We start from the raw sequence: 22,547 nt of genomic DNA, 5'->3' as shown, positions 1-22,547 counted from the left end.
ATATGGAAATTATGTGTTTAGGGTGCTTTTCGAGACCCCATGGTCGCGCATGGTATCCACTCGTGAATGGAAGTGGTGCAATAATTCAGGTTACTGCTGCACGATATGAAGATATCAAAATACTTTGCCATCAAAACTTCAATGAATAGTCAATAATGGGTCCATAATTAACTTCATCTCACAATACTGTGAAAAAATAGTGGTTTAAATGGGTTTCAGTCAAAAAACAGCCTGAAACAGACATTATCCCTGTTAACCCAATCCAACTCAACAAGTCACCCCCCCCCCCCCCCCCTCTAAAAGATCTTTCTCAACATGGACCTCCAATAATTGAAAGAAACTTCCCATGAATACCCTATCCTCAAATCCCAACACCCACACTATTGAAAGATGTTCTTAAGAAAACAAAAGATTGCATAAAAACAAGGCACACAAGATGGAGACAACTAGAAGACAGTAACAGTACTAGACTTTGTTTTGAAATAAAACTGAATTTGTATTGCATGATTGACTTAATACATAAAACAGTACCGCAGTGTGATGTCATCAATCTCACTTTGGCATTTCATCATTTTATCCCAAATTTTTAGAGTGCATGATGAAAAACCCCCACAACCCAAATTTGGTGAGAATCGGCCCATGGGGCAACAAGATATGACCTCATGAATACATAATTAGCCCAATCAAAGTCAGTGTATTATTGGCCTGGTTCCAAAAGTTAGGAACCAGGCCAATGATACATTGACTTTGATTGGGCTAATAATGTATTCATGAGGTCATAACTCGGGTGGGGGGCCCATTGACCGGTTCTCACCAAATTTTGGGAGTGGGTTTTTTTCATCATGCGCTATAAAATATGGTATCAAAAACGCTGGAATGCCAAAAAAGTTGTTTGTGACACCATCACTTCAGTACTCTATAACATACCGGTATGTGTCCAGCCACCCCAAAACCAACATTAGCTGAAATATCAATTTGACTTGAAATAGTAAATATTAAAAAAAACAGAGAAAAAAAATTCTTCATTCTGTCAAGATTTGAAGTTGTAATGTTTATTAAAGGAAAAAAGAACTAAGGTTTTTCTGACTCCATTTTCTTTCTGTACTTGAAAATTTCTTAAAACTTTATTTTGAGTAACGTGTGGTTTCGGGGAAGCAGGTCACATATTCTCAAATTACAACCAAGAGTAAAATAAGAATGACAAAAAAAGTACATAAGCTTCACTAGATGATTATGATAATCTTTTATCACCATTGAGAATAAAAAGATGGCATTTATCAATCATTTCATATCTTTACCACAAACTATCTCATCTCTCATAATGAGAATCCTTGTAAGTGGAAAATATATTCGCACGAGTTCAAACTCGCAAAGACAATTGCACTACTAATTAAAAAAAAAAAAATCATCTTTGATCTACGCTTGGCACCCTCTGATGTTGGTTGTGAGAAGTACTGAAGGTTACTGCATCGTCCATGTCTTGTCATCTGTACACCTATCCCTGAAAGTTCATCCTTTGGGTGGCAGTAACGCATGGGATATCTTCTCATAGACAACGAATGTTATACAGCATGCCGGTGTGACTCTCAAGAGGTTTGGTACCAATCCCTTATAAAAGCCCTTCCATCCTTCACCCCTGTGATAAAGAAAGAAAGAGAGAGAGGGGGGAATTAAAAAAAAAAGAATGAAAGGAAGAAATATAAGCACAAAACAATAGTTAAGCTGACAGGAATTCAACCATCTGACTAAAGGAAGCAACTCTGTGGAATGTGTTTCTTAGTTAATGAAGAAAATGTGTCATTGTTTTATGTGATAATATATAATTTACTTGATCTTGAAGCATCAATACTCCAGATATTGGGGCTGTGTGACTCCAATTCCATTAGCATCATGTAGAGTACACAGAAAATCTCCCAAATGAAGAAAAAAAAATGCAAAATTTTGTAAGTGGATGACAAAATTGCACTTTCAAGATTGCAAAGTCAATAGTACCCTCTGCGGCACCCAGTAGTGCATGCTACAGTAGTCTCCTTTGTGTGAGACACTGTATACATATACAGTTGAGGCCAAAAGTTTACATACACCCATGGAATTCATTAAAAATTTGTTCGCTTACCAAACATTGTAAAATTTACTATATCTTCAGAAATATAAATAATACATGACTAATTTGTAATCAAGCAAAAGAGCGTATTCAGCTCGTTCACATAATTGAGATGTCGTTGGAATTAATGTATATTTCAGATGGAATTTCATTGAAGCAAAAAAAGTAATATTGGTGATAAATGTATTCTATTGTTATTATTATATTTTTTAACATCGTTTCATAGAAATATACAAATGTCAAATCTATGATTTATATAACATTTTCTATCATAATATGTCACAACTGAACAAAAAAGTGTAATCTGAAATGTTTGTGTTGAGAAGTAACTAGCACAAATATGAAATGTTTCTGTCAAGTTTTTATTTTTAATTTGTCTAAAATATGAAGATTTTGGGGGGAAAAACTGACACCTAAATATTTTTCAGCTCCTGATGACAAAGCAATGAGATGAAGAGCCATGACATACTCATTTGTTTGATATCAAATTCATCATAATAGCACAAATATTTTATAAGATACAGTAAATTTTATGATGATGTTTGGCAAGTGTCCTCTTTTCTTTGAATTTCCTGGGTGTATGTAAACTTCTGGCCTCAACTGTAAGTGAGATGGTGAGAACATGCTTATCTTATTGTAGAAGGTTTCGCGGTATACCATGTATCTTTCTTGGACAATTGTCGGTCCTGAACAGGACCACCCAAACTTGATGTTTCAACAAGTGTGTTCTTGTCATCGTACGGAGTATTTTTACATGTTGCTTAGAGCATTAAAAAAAAATAATAATTTTTGAATGTTTTTGTTGTTGGAAATATGGAAATCTATTATATTTCATTGAAGACAACAAGACAAACTTTAGTCTGGGTGGTCCTTTTCAGGACCACTATTGCCCATGAAAGATACATGGTGTACCGTGAAACCTACTACACTATTCTCCTTTGCCATGGAAACCTTCAGAAATTAAATGCTAATCCTACTTTCCTAATTGAAATCATTTATAAATGCTTATAATATAGTTGTTGGAAATCCATTATATTTCACTGTGTTTTATGTATATGTTCAAATTTCCAACATCCATCTATCTATCTATCTACCTATGCTGTCAGAATATAAACAGATTTTTGTTTACATCACTCAGCCCTCACCCCCCTTCCCCAAAAAAGTATTCTGCTTAGACTGACCAAATCAAAGCACAGGACTATAACACCAAATGGTTGGGCTAGTGTGATTAAATAAAGAAAAATTTGTAAACTCACATTAGGTGCTGGAGCAAAGGAAGGCAATCTGAATTATGCTTCAACCACCAATAACAACGTTGAATTTGACTATATAATGCATTGTTATATTGCATTATTAATTCAAAGAGTTAACACAGATCAAGAAGAATAGACCAGTTCGTAGTAACTTCATGGAAAATTTTGGTCAAATGACCTTTCATTTCTTTCATTATGATAGGCAGATTTCAAAGCAAGATATTACTTGTAAGTATGCCTTACATAGCAGGATGAAGAAATTGAATAGACCAGGTGACTAGAATAGCACACCAATGAACACTTTATGAAGGTATTTGTTACATTCCTACTTTGAATGCACATCATAGCATGTTGCACAATGTACTTGGCAATCTGTGAAATACCAGTCGTTCGTGGACGCATTGTTGTTTTTTGTGGATGTAAATGAAAACCACAATTCAAAAGAATATATGAATAATCAAGACATCAAAGTTGGTGCTTATCTCATTAGATTTTAAACCACCATGTCACTTTAGTACAAATGACCAACCTCTGATCTTGCGTAGAATCTTTTGACCATGCGCAGAAAGGAACTACGTAATGGCTTATTACACAATACTTACCTGTAGGTTACACTTATTGTATTCTTGACTCCTTGGTACTGCGCGTGTTGATCTTGTAACCTGGACCGTACTACTTGGTAAGGGTACGTGGTTACTACAGCAAACATCTTTGATAACGCTGCAAAGGTGATGTATTCTAAGGCACCCTGGGATAGACAGAAATATGGAGGTTTGATTTTTATTCCAAAATAATTTCAAAATACTTTCTCATAATTGATTTGTAATAATTAATCTTCGGGAAAAAAGCATAATAAAAATGTGTGGGGTTGATAGATCTTAGAAAACTATAGTAAATAATGTTCATTTACATATCTATTACTATTACTATAATTATTATTCAATATACAATGTATACTGGTCTGATGAAGTCTTGGATTAAAAACTGTTAAAATATAAAGAAGCACCATGTAAAATAGAAAGCTTACCAGTTGTCCCGTTGATGGTAGACCCATGTAGCTATTGTACGACTTCTTTAGCTCTTCATAAGCCATGAACTGCAATGCACCATGGGATACACCAAACAGTCCTGGCACAAGACCCTACAGAATAAATTGATATTTATATTTTTGAATTTATGATTGCTTTAATGTTTGATGATCATCATTCTAAAACCTGTAAATATATAATGATGAGATCGGGGGAGGTATTGTGGGGGTTGGCTTGAAGTGACCAAATCACATGTATGACCATTGTATTTTGCCGATTCTAAATATCTTCATTTTATTTTTACCATTAGTATTCTGACCTGGATGGAGTTGGGGAGGTTTGGGGAGGAAGACCTGTGGGTTATGGCTATTAAGTTAGCCTTTTCCATACCCAGGCAGCCTCTCCAACTCTCATCCAGGTCTTATTTTCTCTATTATGTATCATCATATCCGATTTGTTTGTATTCTCTCTGTTTTTAAAATGCCAAATAAAATAATAATAACCAAAGGAACATGTTATCAGCATTATAGCTGATTATATTATTATTATAGGCACCTGTAATTGCAGTGAAAAAAATGATTTCATGAGCAAATCTTTCAAATCAAGGTTAATTGTCCCCTTATCAAGGGAGATCTAAATTTTTGTTAATTTACATAGCTTTAACTCTGTGAAATGATAAAATATAACCTGAAAAAGACAGGACATTTGGCTGGATGTTCATGAATGTTGAGTCAATTTTTCAGCAATTACACCTTTTCTACCAAAATCCTTTGGCACATATTTTGCATTCATACACAGAAACACTCGGTTGGTAATTTAATTGGAATCTGTTCAAAATTAATTTTTAAAAAATGCTGAAGTGTCCAATCTCAACCCTGTAGTGTCTTTGGCCATATTGAGTAGTCATACATGTGCATGTAGATTAAGTATTATGACTAGTTATGGTTTTTGTATGACGACAGCTTATCAAATAACAAGGATTCGCACCTTTTAAAACAGATGATACACATCCCTTGTTAAAGTATTAAAACCCACACTAGTTTGAAATAGCTACACACCCTTGTTGTATATTTGTATACTACAACGGAGCATCGACCTCTTTCATAATAACAGATAGAATAATGAATTGTCAAGAACAATTTTAAGCTACTAAAATTATTAAATTGGTTATAGAATTCATGCACTTGTTTTCAGGACCCTGGACTTGAATCACCTTATAGAGTCCCCGAAGTCCTTCGTATCTATGGATTTTGATCAAGGCATCCCACATCCCTCGATATCTCCTCCCTGAATGTCCAGCATCGGTCTTCTTGTCAATGCCATCGTACTGAAGACAGAGTCGTGTTTTCACCACCCATATAGGATTGGTTATGAAGAGAGTTAACACACCTGCGGGAAATATGGATATCATGAAACGGGCTAGTGAAAACACAGTGAATTATACTATTATACTGTCTGACTGAAGAAAGAGTCGTGTTCTCACCACCCAAATAGGATTGTTTATGACGAGAGGTAATACACCCGCTTTTTATGAACCATCCTACCAAATTGGTACCTGCACTGCACTACGTGTGACAGGGCCATTATGTGCCTCACTCAAAAAAAAAATTAAAAAAGGAAGACTTCATAGTTAGTTTCATCTTCTCTGCTTCTCATTTCTAAGAAAATTGAATACTGGATAAAAGTATGATCAAGCAAACAACATTACATCCAGTAATAATTGAGGCTTACGCAATAATGAAAGTGACTTGTGAGTACACGAATTGAGTGTGTTTAAATTAATTTTGAATCTTTTATCATCTTGATATTACAGTAGAAGCAGAAAACAAGAAAATGAATATCAATTAAAAAGGATTAATTGAAATTATTATCAAGCATGCATCCTTATAGGAATGACATACCTTTAAAAAAAAAATTAAATTAAAATATCCTACCCAAACATACTGGTAATATAGGATTTCAATTATCATTCTTGCCTGGGAAGATTATGAATAAATTCTATAAGACATCTAGGAGATGTAGCTTACTTAATTTACATGTGGATATTATATTATATTATTATTCTCCTATTTCATAGAATAATTGTACCTTTTTTCCAGTAATCCACAATAACAAAAAAAAAAAATTAGCCAAAGAATATAACAAATATTTTTTTGGAGTGAAAATGAGGAGATAGGTATTTAAAAGGAAAACTTACCCGATTGTGCAGCGGCCAACATGTGATGTCCAGGACCAAGCGGTGTCGAGGTATCTCCCTGCATGTATGTCTTTATTGCATTGTAACTGTAAACAAAACACAGAAATAATTCAAACTTAGATCTACATGTACAAGCACCGATAACGAAACACCATTAAGACTAGTCATGGATATAATATTAAAAGGAAGTTCACCCTGATGATACATTAAAAAAAAAAATTATTGGAGAAAAATATTGGTGAAACTTTGATGAAAATCTGTGACAGAATAAGGGAGTTATGAATTATTAATAACATTAGAATTATTAATTTGGGATGTCACAGACACACAGCTGCACTCCAAATGAAGTGTGAGAGGAGGTCCCCAATATGCAACTTTGTAATGTTTGTGAGGTGTATACATCATCAGATACATCATTTCATATCCAATTCTAATTTCATGTTCTAATTAAAGATTGGAATGATGGAATTTATTGTACATGAAATATGGGGAGCTGCTCACAAATGACACCAATAAGCTACAAAAAAAAATATTCAAACAGTCTTATTTTCCATACATTTTCATCAAACCTCACCCCTATTTTTCTCTACTTTCCTACTATTATCATCATGGTAAATTTCCCCTTTACCAGACCTGCCAACCTCTGGGAATGAAAAAATGTATTCTGTGATTAAAAAAAACTGTATTCCCCTTCCCCACCCCCAAAATGGATTTCATAATAAAATGCGTGGCGTGCGATTATCGCGGCATTCAAGCTACATGCCAGTTAAAATGCACACTGCTCTTGCAGAGGAAAAAAAACAAAACATTGAAACATGTGCATATCTCACCCCAGTTTTAACAAAATGATTTTGAAAAAAAAAGGTACCTGTAATTACATTAATCCAATAAACATATTTGTGAAAGTTTTATGACATAGAGACATATAGGGATGATTTTTCTAAATTATTACATTAAAAAAAAAAACGTACTGCCGTATTTTGGTTGCAAAAAACGTACTAAATACCGTAAGTAACGGTGTATTAACCGCACCCGTGTATTAACCGCACCCCCAACTTTGGACTAAAAAAAAAAAAAATTCTCACATTTACATGCATATTTGAGGTACATGTACGAAGAAACAAAATCTAAGTTTTTAAGATTTCAAAGTATCCAAAGAGATTACCGGTATGCGGAAATATGCTGTTCTTGATCAATTCATCTACAAATGTTAGAAAGAACGGTCCCCGGCCGACAATATTGGCAACTTATACACTCACTCACCTCACAGTCACAGTGTACACACACAGCACTGCCATTACATTGCAAACTACGATACAGTACCAGTCATGCCAGTACATCTTATCAAATTATGATCTGTGTCTTTCCCAGCGTAGGAGGAAGAAACATTCACATTTCTTGCATCACAATCTCACAATCACTTTCAGAAATTTGATGTCTTAGCATGAATTTTGGATACGGGATTACAGGAAGGTTCAAGAAACAAAGAAATTGACATTTTTTCCAGTTGTTTTTTACGGCTTCGTGCCGTCTCTCTCGTGCGTGGTTTACATGGTATCTTATGAAAAGCAAACAGGAAGGAAAAAAAACAAGCTGGCGCTATTCAAAGTCCCTTTTCGCGCCAGCTTAAGTCGCACTACAACCACATTACAACGCAATAATTAAGCTCACTCAACTCTCGCTCAGCAGTGACAAAATATTACCGAGTATGCTTGGCGTCTCTTTTAAATTAGCCAGGGAACTTCACTACTTTGAATCAAGAATAAAGTCAAAATTAGTGTCATGAAGGTGGGTGCGTTTGTTATGGACAATATTTGATTAAGATCATAATAATTGCTTCCCATTACCCTCGGCTCATACCCCTCTAAACGACATTGCCTGGGCGGCTACGCCCAGCCACTCGATGTGTTGTGATCTGGCAGACATCGTACATGTACGGGAGGGGTTACGGCGGGCTGGCTCAGACCCGTCACCGTGTATAAACCGCACCCCCGACTTTTGCTTCTATCCCGCCGAGAAAAAGGTGCGGTTAATACACCGTTACTTACGGTACACCAAAAACGTAGTGGTTGGCAGCTCTACTTTACAGCTCCTGTACACACAACTGCACATTTTAACAGAAAATGTTTCAACGCATATTAACAGTGTATCATTTGAACTTGAATCAATTACACGGAACTCACAAAAAGAAGTAGAATCCCCATGATGCTCCTGCACCCCACACGTTAGGTGTGACCCCCTGGTAGAGGCCTAGGTAGCCCCTCTGCTTGACAATGCTCCGGAAGGCATGGACCAGTCCATTGTACGTGGGCCGTGCTTGATTTCCATCACTCACTGTAATAAATGACATAAAAACATTAATCATTGGCATATTTCAGACCATATTTCCTTTACTTGACTGCTAAAGAAAATCACAGTTTTAACAATCACTACAGATAATTATACATTCTGAAATGAACATCCACACCTTACTTACTAACACTCTGACATGTTTAGGTGTTCAGGGCAAGGCCCTACAGTCAGACCGCAGCTCGCGCGATAATGAGCATATTCACGAAGATTTATTCAGCGGCCCTCTAGCGGTCTCCGAAGGAAAACGTGCGATCAATTTAGCTTGATTTTCCCAGTGATTTGGAGGGGCTGAAGTTATAGCTCTGTACTGGTCGCTAACTTCAGTTTACGTCGAAACGAATTGTGGTAAGTTATTCTCAAGGCCTTCATCTACATTTTGATATATAATTTTTCATATTTCGACATTTTTAACCTACCATTTTTACCTGTTTAATTGATGCTTATTTTAGTAATATTTTAACTACGATTTTGTAGTCGGAATTTCACTTTTGGTTCCTGACTTTGCTACATAACCAAATTGTTTCGATCGGGGTTTTTTATAAAGAAGAAAAGTCACTGTTCAAAATATGTCAGAACCAATTTGACGCAAACTCACCTTATATTTTTATTTTAGAGAAAATGATACCCTAAAAATCAAGAAATTTACGTTTTACCCGGAAGTAACCTTCGCGTTCACTCTACGATGGCGCGAAATAATGCTAAAATTGCGTTCGTCGCGGGTTGGTAGGATTTCGTCTTTGGTCCCATACGTTGAAACTTCTGTAATGATGACAGATGGCTCGCATTATTTATGTGACTGTGGACGGTGGACCTGTTTTTATTTGTAATTAAGACTTAATATAAACGAAGCTCAATAAGTAGATGTCTTCTAAAATTTATTTAATGATTATCAGGTTTCCGAATTCCATCAAGTTTTTATAGATTGAGATATTTCTTGATTTATGTTTAAAAAAAGTTAACCTTTTTCTTAGGCCTAGTCGAAGTTAAGTCCCATGATGATTTTTGCCACAGGCTGCGGTTAAGAATGAAATGATGATTTTTTAGACAGTCTACTCTATAGAAAATAAACAATTTAAAGTCAACTAAAAAGTACTCAGTAGTATTAATAAACCATTTTGTTCAAATAAAAAAATGTGGCTGTCGCAGACAGTACAGTACTACGTGTATTAGTTTCTTACATGTAAAATGATTCATACATGTACTTTGAATGATTATTTAGTAATTTAGATTATTTATCTCTTTTTTTTGTCTCTTCTTCACACAGATCTGCACACTTGCTGACTCTGGTCCCTGCTCGCTACTTCATTCTGGGAGATGATCCATCATGTACTGGTCGGACTGATTTGGACAAAGCCATTTTTCGTTTGCAAATTTTGAAGTGATAATGATACAACAGAAAATTGATCTTTATCGATATTGGAAACAAGAAAATTCGAGCACAGTTTTGGAGAGGACTAAGAATACTGACTTTGATAGGAATACAGCTTGACAAAAATAAGAATACACAATTTAAAACCAAAGAACAGTTTTAATGTTACTAATGGTGCATTGCAAGAAACTTTCTACTCATTCACACATTCCAAAATCAAGGGTACATGTACATGTAAGTCCTTTGCTTAAACACAAACATGTAGTTGATTTGCAATTGAACATAAGTTTCTTGCAATGCCCCATAATTATATTTTGTTCTCAAGCAACTCTGTTAATGTTATCCAATGTGCTGAAGGTTAAGTGTTTATGTATGTTCACAATTTTTTCTCAAGTTATAATATAATTGTCCTTTTAAACGGTATTCAAATGTGGTTACGCTTTGTTTTTGTTTTCCACAGTAATTATTGCATGTGTGAACAGAAGTGAAATATTTGTTGCGAAGCACTGTGTGAATGTTGTGTGATCATGGAGCTATGGTGTGATGGTATTATGATTACTTCATCATTTTTGTTGTAAGACTGTAAACCTGGTGGATGTGAGGGAGTGGCCTGGATGAAAGGAAAGTGAACATGTGTCCAATTACTGATTTGCACACTTTAAGACAATTTTGTTTGTGGATAAATATTAATGTGCATTCCCTACATTCCATGCAAAGAGTAAAGGTGAGGTCCACCCCAACAAAAAAGTAATTTGAATTTAAAGAAAAATAAAGTATTGCAGAAAATTTAATAAACATTATGATTCAAAATTTAAAAAATCATAATTTTGTTATTGAGAAATTTGCCTAATTTCATTAAACAATTATATGCTCATCTTGGTCAAGGTGCAAATTGCAGATCTGATTATGTCACACACACTCTAATTTCTTGTGTATTTTTTGTTTGATACCTGTTCATGACATGTATGTTTTATTTTGATTTTCTTTGACAAATTTTGAGAGATTTTAATTCCTCCATTAACATTTGTAGTTTCCATGAATGTAACCTATTGTGACTCGATGAAGAGTTTTATAACAAATTTGCTAAAATTGATATCATAAAATGCAACCAAAATTTAGAAAGTAATGTGATGTGAATGACATAATCAACTCTATTTGCATACCATTGTTTTGTGTATATAACTGTTTTGTGTTAAAAAAGGAAAATTTCTCTATTTATTCAAAGAATTTTTTGTTGATGTGCACTTGACCTTTAACTCACTTCCCTTCCCACCTCTGCCCAAATAAGTGTATCAAGAACCTGAAAATCAAAAGTGATTAAGAAGAAGTAAGATTTATTCATAGCTCCATGATTTAATAAAACAGCCCTAAATAGAAATTCACATGAAAGTAAAAAAAAAGAGAATAAAGCTGGGTAGGAACGGGGGAGGAATATGATTTAAAGAAAAAGCCAAAATATATCCCCCCCCCCGCGGAAAAAAAAACACTTCGTCGGGTTCGAACCAGGGTCCCTGCACACGATAAACAAAGCGCCTACGCAAGTCGCCACAGATCGCTTTCGTATCACTTCCGGGTTTTTAATGCTATATAAAATGTTGTAAGTCTGTGCGCCGCTGTTGACCAATCAGAACGCATCGGCAATTGTACTGCAATTCCAATCATTTTGCGATGGACATTGCCGTGGTTTTTCGTGGTTCCTGACTTTGCTACATCATGAAATTTCATAATTTTTTTTTAGTCGTAAAGAAGAATGTCTACGCTTTACATTGATTATAATATCAATTTGATGCAAGTGTGATTTTTATGCAAAAATACGCTCCGTTTATTCACACATATTTCTTGAAAAAAATCCTTTTTTCTAAGCTAAATATCGGTCTTCAAAATACGTCAAATGTGCATTTTATTCAATTGATCAGAAATTTCAAAGCCTTATCTATAAAATAAGACCAATTTTGTGAGGAATAAACGATTCTAAGAGCAAAAAACACCGATCGGAAAGTTCGTCTTCACAGCTCATTACGTATGCATAACCACGGACGGCTATGCATACCGCTGAATAAAATAGAGCACTTTCGGACGGGCTGCGGACTGACTGCCTACAATAGCTGAAATCTTATCTCTCATACCATTCACAGTCAGACCTCATAAATGGTGTTACCTCTTCATCTAGACTATTGGTCTGCGGCATCCCCCAGGGCTCTGTTGGAGGGCCCACTTTGTTTCCATTTGTTTGACAGGGAATCAAGATATATTTAAATGTCACTCTGTTCACTATCATTTATATGCAGATAATATTCAGATTTTTGTATCATTTTTACCCAATTGAACTAGTGCCACACAAGCCCTGTTTAATCTTGAAAGCATGCAGTTATTGTACCTTGAAACCTGACTTTAATGAGATCTAGCGGATGAAGGACCATGGTAGAGAGAACGCCACCGCTGATGCCCGCCACAAGATGCTCATACTTCAACTGAGAGAAGAGTGAGGATGCCTGCTTCTGGATGTTCTCTGATGCTGACGCCGCCATTGTTTATCTGGTGTCTCTCGGATCAATCGTCAACTCCATAAGATTGCCTGAGTGAGATGATGTAAAAGACAATCATTATGAATAGCAACACAAAATGAAATCAACAGTTGTTTTTCTCTTATTTTCTTCTTTGGTTTCTTTTGATTTTATGCCTTTCGCTCATCTTTTGTTTTATGTTTTCCTTTTTTTCTTTTCCCATGTTTGTCTCTTATTTCCCCTTATTTTTAACCCAATATTGCAACTAACATATCGAGCCTCATAGTGGATTTATTTTTCTGACTAAACATAAACAAAATTAAAGCATTGAACACATTGACGATGAAAATTTGTCAGAATTAATTCTGGTTAGGCAGAGGTCAGTAGCTACTTTTCCTCACCTTGCTAAATCATGTCTTAATTAAATAAATATACCCAGGGGCCACTTCTAAAAAAAAACAAGTAAAATGGATCTCTTTTACAAGATAGGGCATGTTACGTACTTTAAAGTAATAAAGGTGTCAAAAACACTAAAAGAATGAAAAAAAGTATGTATTTTGAAAGGAAAACTAAAGTAATAAAGGTTAAAGGTGTCAAAAACACTAGAAGAATGAAACTAGCACATCAATGATGTGGAGCTCATCCGGCATCTCGCAACAAAATTTAACACAATTTTAATTTCAGCCCAGTTGACACTAGTGAATTATATAGGTGACATAAATTGAGGATATAGAATTGAAATTGATGAAGAAATGACATAGAAGCATTTTTTTTTGTGATCTATGAATAAATTTCATATAAATTAAGTATTAATAATTATCTAGTCAAAGTTTCTTAACGCTGTGTAGAACCTTGGTGAACCTAATGTAGCTCTCAGATGGAACAAAAATAACCAAAATCAATCAACAAATAATTAAGTAATTTTTGTGAGTTTTGAAAATATATGAATAAACTAGCATATTTCAAAATTCCATGTTGAAATTTTGTATCACCACCTCGAGCTATCATATAAGGTAAACAAAATTGAAATTGATCAACAAACGAAAGAAGAAAAAACATTTTTTGTGATTTATGAATAAATTTTGCGTAAATTAGAATAATTTTCCCGACAAAATTTCAAAATTTTGTGTACAAGTTTGGTGAACCTCATGCAGCTCTACCAGATGGAAGAAAAAAAATTGAAATCTGTCAACAAATAAAGAATAAAAGGCATTTTCTGTGATTTATGAATACATTTCACATAAATTAGCATACTCCATTTTCTACTGAAAATTTCAAAAATTCTGTGTAGAAGTTTGGTGGGCCTCATGAAGTTCTACCAGATGGAAGAAAAAATATCAAAATCAGTTAACAAATAAAGAAGAAGAGGCATTTTCTGTGATTTCTGAATAAATTTTGCATGAATTAGCATAAGTAATTTTCTACTGAAATTTTCAAAATTCTGTGTAGAAGTTTGGTGAACCTCAAAGTTCTACAAGATGGAAGAAGAAAAAAAAGTAAAAATCAGTCAACAATTAAAGAAGAAAAAGCATTTTATGTGAATTTCTAAAAATATTTATAAATTAATTTTGCATAAATTAGCAAAAAAATTGTTCTAGTCAAAATTTCAAAATTCTGTGTAGAAGTTTGGTGAACCTCATGAAGCTCTACCAGATGGAAGCAAAAAATTCAAAATCGGTCAACAAATAAAGAAGAAGCATTTCTGTGAATATTGAAAAATGCACATATTAGCATACCGTATTCTTATTCTGAACTTCTGTCACATTCATAAATCAGAAATTAATGCCTAACTTTGTTTAAAAAAAAGTATTTCTATCGTCAGGTTCATTATTCAGAAAAGAATAAACGGCTTCTTCATGTTCTTCATCAAGAGTCCCATAACAGAAATTGATTTTTTTCCCGAAATAACCGACTTTCTTCTTTATTTTTTCTATTTCATACATTATCGATACAAAACAAAATTGCGAATTTGCCAAGACTCCCTAACCAGAATACATTACCAGCAAAGTTTCGTCCAAACCTGAAAGGTCAGTCAGTGGTCCAAACGGGGTTGATAACCCTCCATATTTTCATAAGATCTTTTTTCTTTTTGAACTGAACACTATAAACGTAATCGAGACAAATGGATGAGCTTCACCAGGGTGATCAGACATCCCGTTTTTCTTGAGATCGTCCATATTTGGTTATTTTGCTCCTTTGTCCCGGCGTCCCGACAAACCCTTCCCAGGACACCTTTTCTTACAGTATTTTAGAATTTTGAACAAAATATAGTTAAAACATTTGAAAGTGACAAATTTTCATCAAATAACAAACAGATGACAAATCAGAAACAACAAATAAAATCAATAGATGTAAACTTTCACAATTTCTACAGTGATTTCCTTACTAACCCAATACATTGCAAACTAACTGGCTTCCTTCCTGTTTGTGGCAGGCCACTAGCTAGGCATGTAGGATCGGAGCAGATTCTCATTGGTGCAAACTGTCTATGTCACATGAGATAAACAGTTTTTCCACCAAAATAATCACAAAATTGGCGGGATATCTTTATAATTATATTATGAATTCTCCGAGTACTGATTTGGTGATGTAAATCGGAGTAACACGTTATTGACTTTTCATAACTAGATCTAGTTGTTGAGTCTTGTGACTGATGCGAACTAAAACTGGGAAGGAAGAGATGCCTGTGTATGATGCCGCAATGTTTCATCTAATTTTAAGTTTGACCATGTTTCAATACTAAATTTTATTCGTTTCTAAAACATTTGTTTTTTTTATTTCTAATATATATTTAAAAAATACATCACTATGATCTTTGTTAGATTGGATTTTTTTTCCCTTGAAGTTTGAACTTTTTTCTTTTCCAAATCCTTTCTTCGTCCTTCCATCCTTCCTGTTTGCCCTTTTCTGTTCCATCTATCTTTATTTCCTATTTTTCATTCCTGATCCTTTCTCTCTCTGTTGATTTTTCTTTATTTCCTTTGTCTTATATTCTTTCCTTCTTTTCTTAAATTTCCTTTTTTTTAATTTCCTTCATTTTTTCTTTGCTTGATCTTTTTTTGGCTTCATTCTCCCTTTTCTTTTCTTTCTTTCTCTCATTCAATCATTTTTTTTCATTCTCTCTTCCCTTAATTCTTTCCTCACTCTCTTTCATCCTTTCTTTCATTCTTTATATTAGTTTTTTCCATTCCCCTTATTTTTTCTTTCCCTCCCTCCCTTCCTTCCAGTTTATCCCAGTCTTAGTTTCTTTCTTTCAAAGAATGAAGGAAACATTTCCTTCATTCTCATTCTTTCCTCCTTTTTCTTACTTTCCTTTCTCCTTTCTCTTCCTATTTTTTTCTTTCACACATTTCTTTTTCTGTCTTTCTTTATTCATTTCAAAGAAGGATGGAAACTTTTTTCTCCTTTATTCATTCTTTCTTTCATCCTTCTTTTATTCTAACATTCTTTATTTTTCCCCCTTCATTCTTTTCTTTCTTCTCAATTCATCTCTTTTCTTTTGTCTTTTCGTTCTCTCCTTCATTCTTTTGTTCACCCTCCCAATTCTTTATATCTTTTCACAAGTCTAACACTGCGTAGCCTTAATTTCTTTGTTGATCTTTTTTTTATTAAGACCTGGCTTGGTCGATCCGCTCATGCAGCATACTTTGTTGATTGTCCCGTATTTCATTTTGTAAATCTGGTCACCCTGAGCTTCACCTAGAGATATTGTTGAGTTTTTATTCATTATTTAAAATGATATCGATGAGTTTAGATGGCCTTTCCATCAAAAAATAGTTTGCATATTTGCAATGCTTTGGGCAAGGGATGGGGGGAAAAAAGGGCAATGTATATTTTCACAATTGGACCATATGGCAATATGCTACCAAGAAAAAGGTTAGATGACATGGATGAGAAAACTCGAGGACGAGTGCCACTAATTAAAATCCACACACAAAAAAATAATCTGTCTCCATCACTTTCCAGAGACCAGACCCCCTCATCAGTAGAGGCGCTGGTCCAAAAATTGGGATTGTCCCAGAAAACAAGGATATCCTCATAAACCAAGACAAATCATGTCTTGATAAATTGAGACTGTCCTTGTTTATGGGGACTTTTTTTTTACTTCCCCCTACGGGACAAAGACAGCAATTACGGAAATTGAGAGTGCTAAAAATAGATTCAGTGACCTCAATTCCCCCCAGTTCACCGTCTATTTTTCATGACTTACCGTCTTCCAATAATCTTGTTATGAAACCTGATATATTTACATTGACTAGCACACTTGATTGGTGTCGGCACTTGACAGGTGAATGAACATTCCTAGATTTCTTGTGTGAAGAAATCCTTATAAACTGAGACAGTCCCTGTAAACTGGGACGATCCCAATTTTCTGACCAGCGCCTCTACTGCTCATTTACTTGTTCAACCCAACACCAGCGCACCACGGCGTCCATTCTCTCCTATCATCTTACTCTTATACATAGACCTACTGTTTAGACTTAGGCTTAGCAGCAGAGCCAGGCAGAGCGAGCCTGACTCCTGAGTGAGGCGCCGAGGCAGAAGAAGGAAGAATAGAGACAGCCAATAACTTACACAAATATTAATATGTGGGACAAAATTGTATTACGTAAATGAAAAAAAATAAAAATCACGCGTTACATTCATTCCTACAGGCGATTTAGTCAACGTTAAGACAGTTTAAAAAAGGGACTTAATTCTTTTTACTTACCAAAACCTTAGTTGTTCTACAACTTACAGTACAACTGAAGTCTAACGTTAAATTAAGAATTGTATTTGCTGTGCATGCCAGATCACCGCCCACTTGGCTGGTCTGTATACTGCATGCATGTACTATAGCGCATGTGGAGCCGAGGCAATAAGCATATTTTCGAACGTAGAGGGCAGCAACACACAGCAGTCAAGGCCCTATATAAACAAGGTTGCGACACCGGAAGTTGCCGTCATTTGCTCATGGAGCTTTTCAATAGTTCCAAACTCACCGAAGTTTGTGTACAAAGTCTATGAGGGAGATTTTTCGACCGCAAATTTCAGGTAATTGAAGTTGTTCTTAAGAAAAAGAAAATGATAGTTTTTAAAGAGAATTTTATGCGCTTCATTTTGATATGATTGGTTTGCAATAATTTTGACTTTTAACATGCTTTTTTACTAATTTTTAATAGTTCCAAGGCGTAAACATGACAGTAAAGATACAGTATGGGACTGGCAACCGTAGCCGGCAGTGCGGCTGGCTCAGTAGCCCGATATACGCTGTGGTTGTGTTTCCTGGCGGGTTGGATGTCCGGACTCCTCACATCTTTCAATTTTGCAAGCAATGTCTTTTATTTTTTTTTTTAGCACAGAATGTAAGAAAATATTATAAAGAACAAATTAATGATGATAATAAGCATTATTCAAGCTATATTTTTTGCTTTATTTTCCTGAGAAGTGAGATAAAAAAAAAAGTGAGATAAATCAACACTACAGCAAGCATAGACTTCTAAGTCTTCTACAAATACAACTACAAGGCTTCATTTTTCAGTGACCGGACACCAAACCCCTCATTGATGTTCCACAGATCCAAAACAAATTTTCCTGAAAATGAATCCCAAATTTTCTGAAATTCATAGACAATTCCTGGAATTTTCCATTTTGATTTTTAATGAAAATCTGGCAATAATAATTAATACAGTGAGCCTAAATTTGGTCCAAGAAGTGACCAAATCAAGAAATTAAACATTTTTTGTTCATCATGTCCTCTTGAAAAATAGGAAAAAGATTACGAAATGACGAGCGCAGAAAATTTTGAGCTTCGATGACGGAGTCTATGTCTGGATTCGGAGGAAGATCTAATGTTAGATCTAAATCTTTGTAAAATATTACATGAATATTAAGTTGCTACTGTAAATTGTCATTTAATTGTAATCATGGGCGGATCCAGGATTTTCCAAAAGGGGAGGCACATTTTCGTGGGGAAAAAATTGACATGCAGGACTTCACTTTCAAAGGGGGGGGGGGATAGGGGCACACTTCTGCATTTCTACATTACAATTTTTAATTTTGCTTCTCAAGGGGCCCCCTGGCCTTGTGATTTTTGGATTTTCCTGAATTTCCTGGATTTTTTTTCATTCCGGAACCTTTCCTGGAAAAAGTACAAATTTCTTAAATTTCGGGAAGAGTGGAAGCACCCCATCCACTTGCACCCTCCAACCACTCTTTCTGTCTTGAGTCTATGCAACATTCATGTACAATGCACACTCAAAAATTCAGTTATTTGTTTTCATTCTAGACTTAGAAATCTTTTTTTTATACACAAGAGTGCTCAAAAAATTTTAAATTTTGAGCGTATTTTTGTGAGGCCCTCTGTGACTGATGCAGATCTTCATCTCCACAGACTCAATTAGAAAAAAAATATAAATTTCAAGAATTCAATTTAGTTTTGTGCCAAGGCATTTTTTTATGATGATGAATTCACTGTATAGTCAAAATTGACTGTTCCAAAATATCAAGTATTCATCCAGTCTAGATCAAGAGAAAATTGACACAGGTTACTAACTGCAGACAAGGTTATCACAACCTTGTGATAAAAGTGGTGTTAGCTTAGCACTGCATTTTTAAAAAGTGGTGTTAGACCACATGGATGTTTTTATATCACAACCTTGTAGTATTGGACAAGTGCCCCCATCATACCACTAGTTGCATGTCCGGACAGGTTGGGTATCTAGACCAAAAATTTCTTTGACTAGGCCAAGTAATTTGAAATGGTTTGGAATTAAAATCAATTCTTTGTAGTTTTTCAAAGAAACTTTAAAGGCCTAATTTAGCATACATGTACATGTAGACCTCTACTCTGTTGATATGTATGGTGTGATAAGTAATTACAAAAGCCAATGATAATACATGCTTAGTTGACAAGATACGGTAATCATTGATGCACCAAACTTATCTAAGTTAGATCTAAATGTAGATTTTTTTTTCAATTTGATTGTGGACAATAAAATAGGCCCTAATTGCTGCCGATTGATCTGTTTTGGATGAGAGGAACTAGTGTGTAAGATTTAGAAAGTGTATTTTTTCTTTGAAATATTTAACATGACGTCAGAGACGCTAATTGAGTTCTAGCATTATTTATCTGGGTCGATAGAGGGCGCTGGAAATTTGCCTTGCCAAGATCGACAAAGATTTAAAGTTCAGCCCGTCGTGACTTTACAGTAGAATTCAAGATAATCGGTACAAGTCCAATGTTGTAAGTAAAAAGACCCTAATATTTTCTTAATGTAATGCATAACAGAATATATGAGACCAAAATTAACTCTCGACGATAATTAATTTGTTGTTAATTTAGCTCATAACTTTGGTGAAAGTGTTTGGAGTTCACGTATAGAATACACGTGTGATAAACGTATATTGACATTGTACATTGATAGGTAATTGGACATGCACATGAAGAGTGTTGCGTAATAGCATATCGGTACGGTACTGTGTGGTAATCTCGCACACAGTGCATAGACATAGTAGCTATTCATGTTTAGAGTTGTAAACGAAATGGAATGTCAAACAAGTGTTCTTTGTTAGCTGCGTTTGGTTCTAAGTTGTTGAAATAGATAAAGTAAAATAAATTCAAATGTCACAATTAATTTGTGCAATATTATCTATTTATTTCATGCAAGTACATAATTGTAAAATGTAATTGCATATATACAGATGTTTTTGTTTGTTTATATTTTTACGCTACAGATTGAACATGCTCGATGGTATGCTAGGTCGCATGCTTGATGGTGTACTTGATGCATCGTATGATAACTGGAAATTCTGCGTCACCGAGTCTTTTGTTTTGAGTACTGTCAACTGTCTAGTCACTCGTAGTTATACGTCACATAGTGGATAAGCCTGTAAGCTGTGCCCGGAGGGGCCACTTACATTGACGAGTGGATACCATGCGCGACCAAAAAAACACGTAAAAAGGATGTCTTTTTCACGATAGGGCACGTTACGTACGTAACGTGATAAGGGTGTCAAAAACACAAAAATAATGAAAAAAGGGTATCTATTTCGCTAGGAAAATTACGTGTTTAGGGTCGAGTTTGCGGGGATGATAAAACAAAAAATGTTTTATAAAGGATGTCCTTTTTGCCCCAACACTTCGTGTTTAGAGTCCGATTTGCGCGAGGTGTAGAAGGTGCAGGGGTCGTTCTAAACCAAATAAGGTAAAGCCGACGACCGAAGGACCCGTAACAATAAAACATTCCCGTACTTGTTTAGGGGTTCATTTCAAGGAATATTTGCCAAGAGTATCGTTTTGTTTCCAATACTTGTTTAGGGTAGGGTTTCACACGCCAATACTTGTTAAGGGGTGCATTTTCAGAACATGGAAATTACGTGTTTAGGGTGCTTTTCGAGACCCCATGGTCGCGCATGGTATCCACTCGTGAATGGAAGTGGCCCCCCCCCCCCCCCGGGAAGCTGTGTAAGTAACTAAGTATGATTGTTTGATTTCCATCATGATAGTAATAAGATGTGATTATATTACATACATGTAGGGCTACATTGTGCCATCAATCTTTCTTGTTTCCTTGAAATCTTCTCCTTTAAATCTTGCATCATGTATCATTCTGCCTGTCTTCTGACCGCATTTTGTGCAATGTTGGATGAGTTCGACTCTCATGAAGTTCCAAATTTAAATTCAGAACTTTCATTGGTGGCAACAGCATAAAATGAGGGTCAATCTCTCACTCTCTACCTCTTGTTTCTTTTATTTCATATTTAGTGTACATGTAACGATAATATAGTTGGATCATGCGTTAATTTAGATAGTTGTAAAGAGGTTGTTTTATTAAGCAAATACATTTTAATGCCAATATGAACTTTATATGGCATTGGATGGGTGAGGAAGTGTCATGGCCGCATTAGTCTGCAGGCACAGACCGAATGAAACTTGTTCTAAGTGTGGCTCCACGTAAAGACTAGCACATACAAAACTTGCTGTCTGAGCGAGGGCTTTCAGTACACAGGGCATGAGTAGGACGACAAGAACACACTTGTCGAAACGTCAAGATTGGGTGGTCCTTTTCAGGACCAACATTTGCCCAAGAAAAATATATGATGACCGTGAAACCTACTACACTATCTCAGATGTTTTTTGCTACACTATTCTTCTTCGCCATGGAAACTTCCAGAAGTTACAACATCTGAGATGGTGAAGAGATTGAAGATTTTTCGTCTAGAAGATGTGCAAAGTATTGGCAGTGCAGAAATGAAAGTAATATTTAAAAAAAAAAAGGAAGCTACATGCAAACCAACTGGATTACTTAACTCATTTGTCCATGTACTGACACCATGAAAGCATTTAGGGTTATCACTGGTCAGTGATGTTCGAATATGCCTCGTGAGAATTGAACTCACCCAGTACACAACAAAGAGTTTATAGCCAAATTGGTACTAGGCTAGACAGAAATAACCATTTCTGGGGAATTATTTAACAATTTCTGACACTTTACTAAGTGAGAGAAGCCAACGCAGTTCAGCAAAACAACCAAATACAGATACTAATGCTTTTGGTCTAGTACTGTACTAGGCCTACTTGGGTATTTCACTTTCCTTTGGAATAGTTTTACATCACGGTGGCAACTATAAGGATAACCCTGGCCTGTATCATATATGAAAATAAAATAAAGCATGATGATCTCGAGAGCAGCGAGGTACATGTATGTAAGGCATTGAAGTGGTATAAAATCAAAAGAACACCATGAACACCATGAAAT

The 22,547-nt window shown here is 35.2% G+C and overlaps 1 protein-coding gene across 1 annotated transcript; it reads right to left on the bottom strand.

The window, feature by feature from the left end:
* Positions 1-848: 848 nt before the first annotated feature.
* Positions 849-17,629, bottom strand: LOC121418162 (mitochondrial folate transporter/carrier-like). The gene is made up of 8 exons (XM_041611884.1): positions 17,519-17,629; positions 12,681-12,878; positions 8,766-8,916; positions 6,583-6,668; positions 5,599-5,774; positions 4,385-4,498; positions 3,960-4,105; positions 849-1,636 (listed from the first exon to the last, which is right to left on the bottom strand). Exons 2-8 carry the CDS (start codon positions 12,829-12,831, stop codon positions 1,510-1,512), a joined length of 951 nt encoding a protein of 316 aa, XP_041467818.1. The 5' UTR covers positions 12,832-12,878; positions 17,519-17,629; the 3' UTR covers positions 849-1,509.
* Between the last annotated feature and the right edge of the window lie 4,918 nt (positions 17,630-22,547).

This window comes from Lytechinus variegatus, chromosome 1, assembly GCF_018143015.1.
Source record: "Lytechinus variegatus isolate NC3 chromosome 1, Lvar_3.0, whole genome shotgun sequence".
Classification (NCBI taxonomy): domain Eukaryota; kingdom Metazoa; phylum Echinodermata; class Echinoidea; order Temnopleuroida; family Toxopneustidae; genus Lytechinus; species Lytechinus variegatus.
Note: the sequence above shows the minus strand (reverse complement) of the source record. Positions and strands in the feature narration are given on the sequence as shown.

What these genes read in the sequence shown, in the direction of transcription:
- LOC121418162 (XM_041611884.1), bottom strand. Translation starts at nt 12,831, where the DNA reads ATGGCGGCGTCAGCATCAGAGAACATCCAGAAGCAGGCATCCTCACTC. An exon ending in GACTTCGGGGACTCTATAAG is followed by an intron (nt 4,499 to 5,598) that starts GTGATTCAAGTC and finishes TTTATTCTGTAG; the next exon opens with GGTCTTGTGCCAGGACTGTT. An exon ending in TACCATCAACGGGACAACTG is followed by an intron (nt 4,106 to 4,384) that starts GTAAGCTTTCTA and finishes TGTCTATCCCAG; the next exon opens with GGTGCCTTAGAATACATCAC.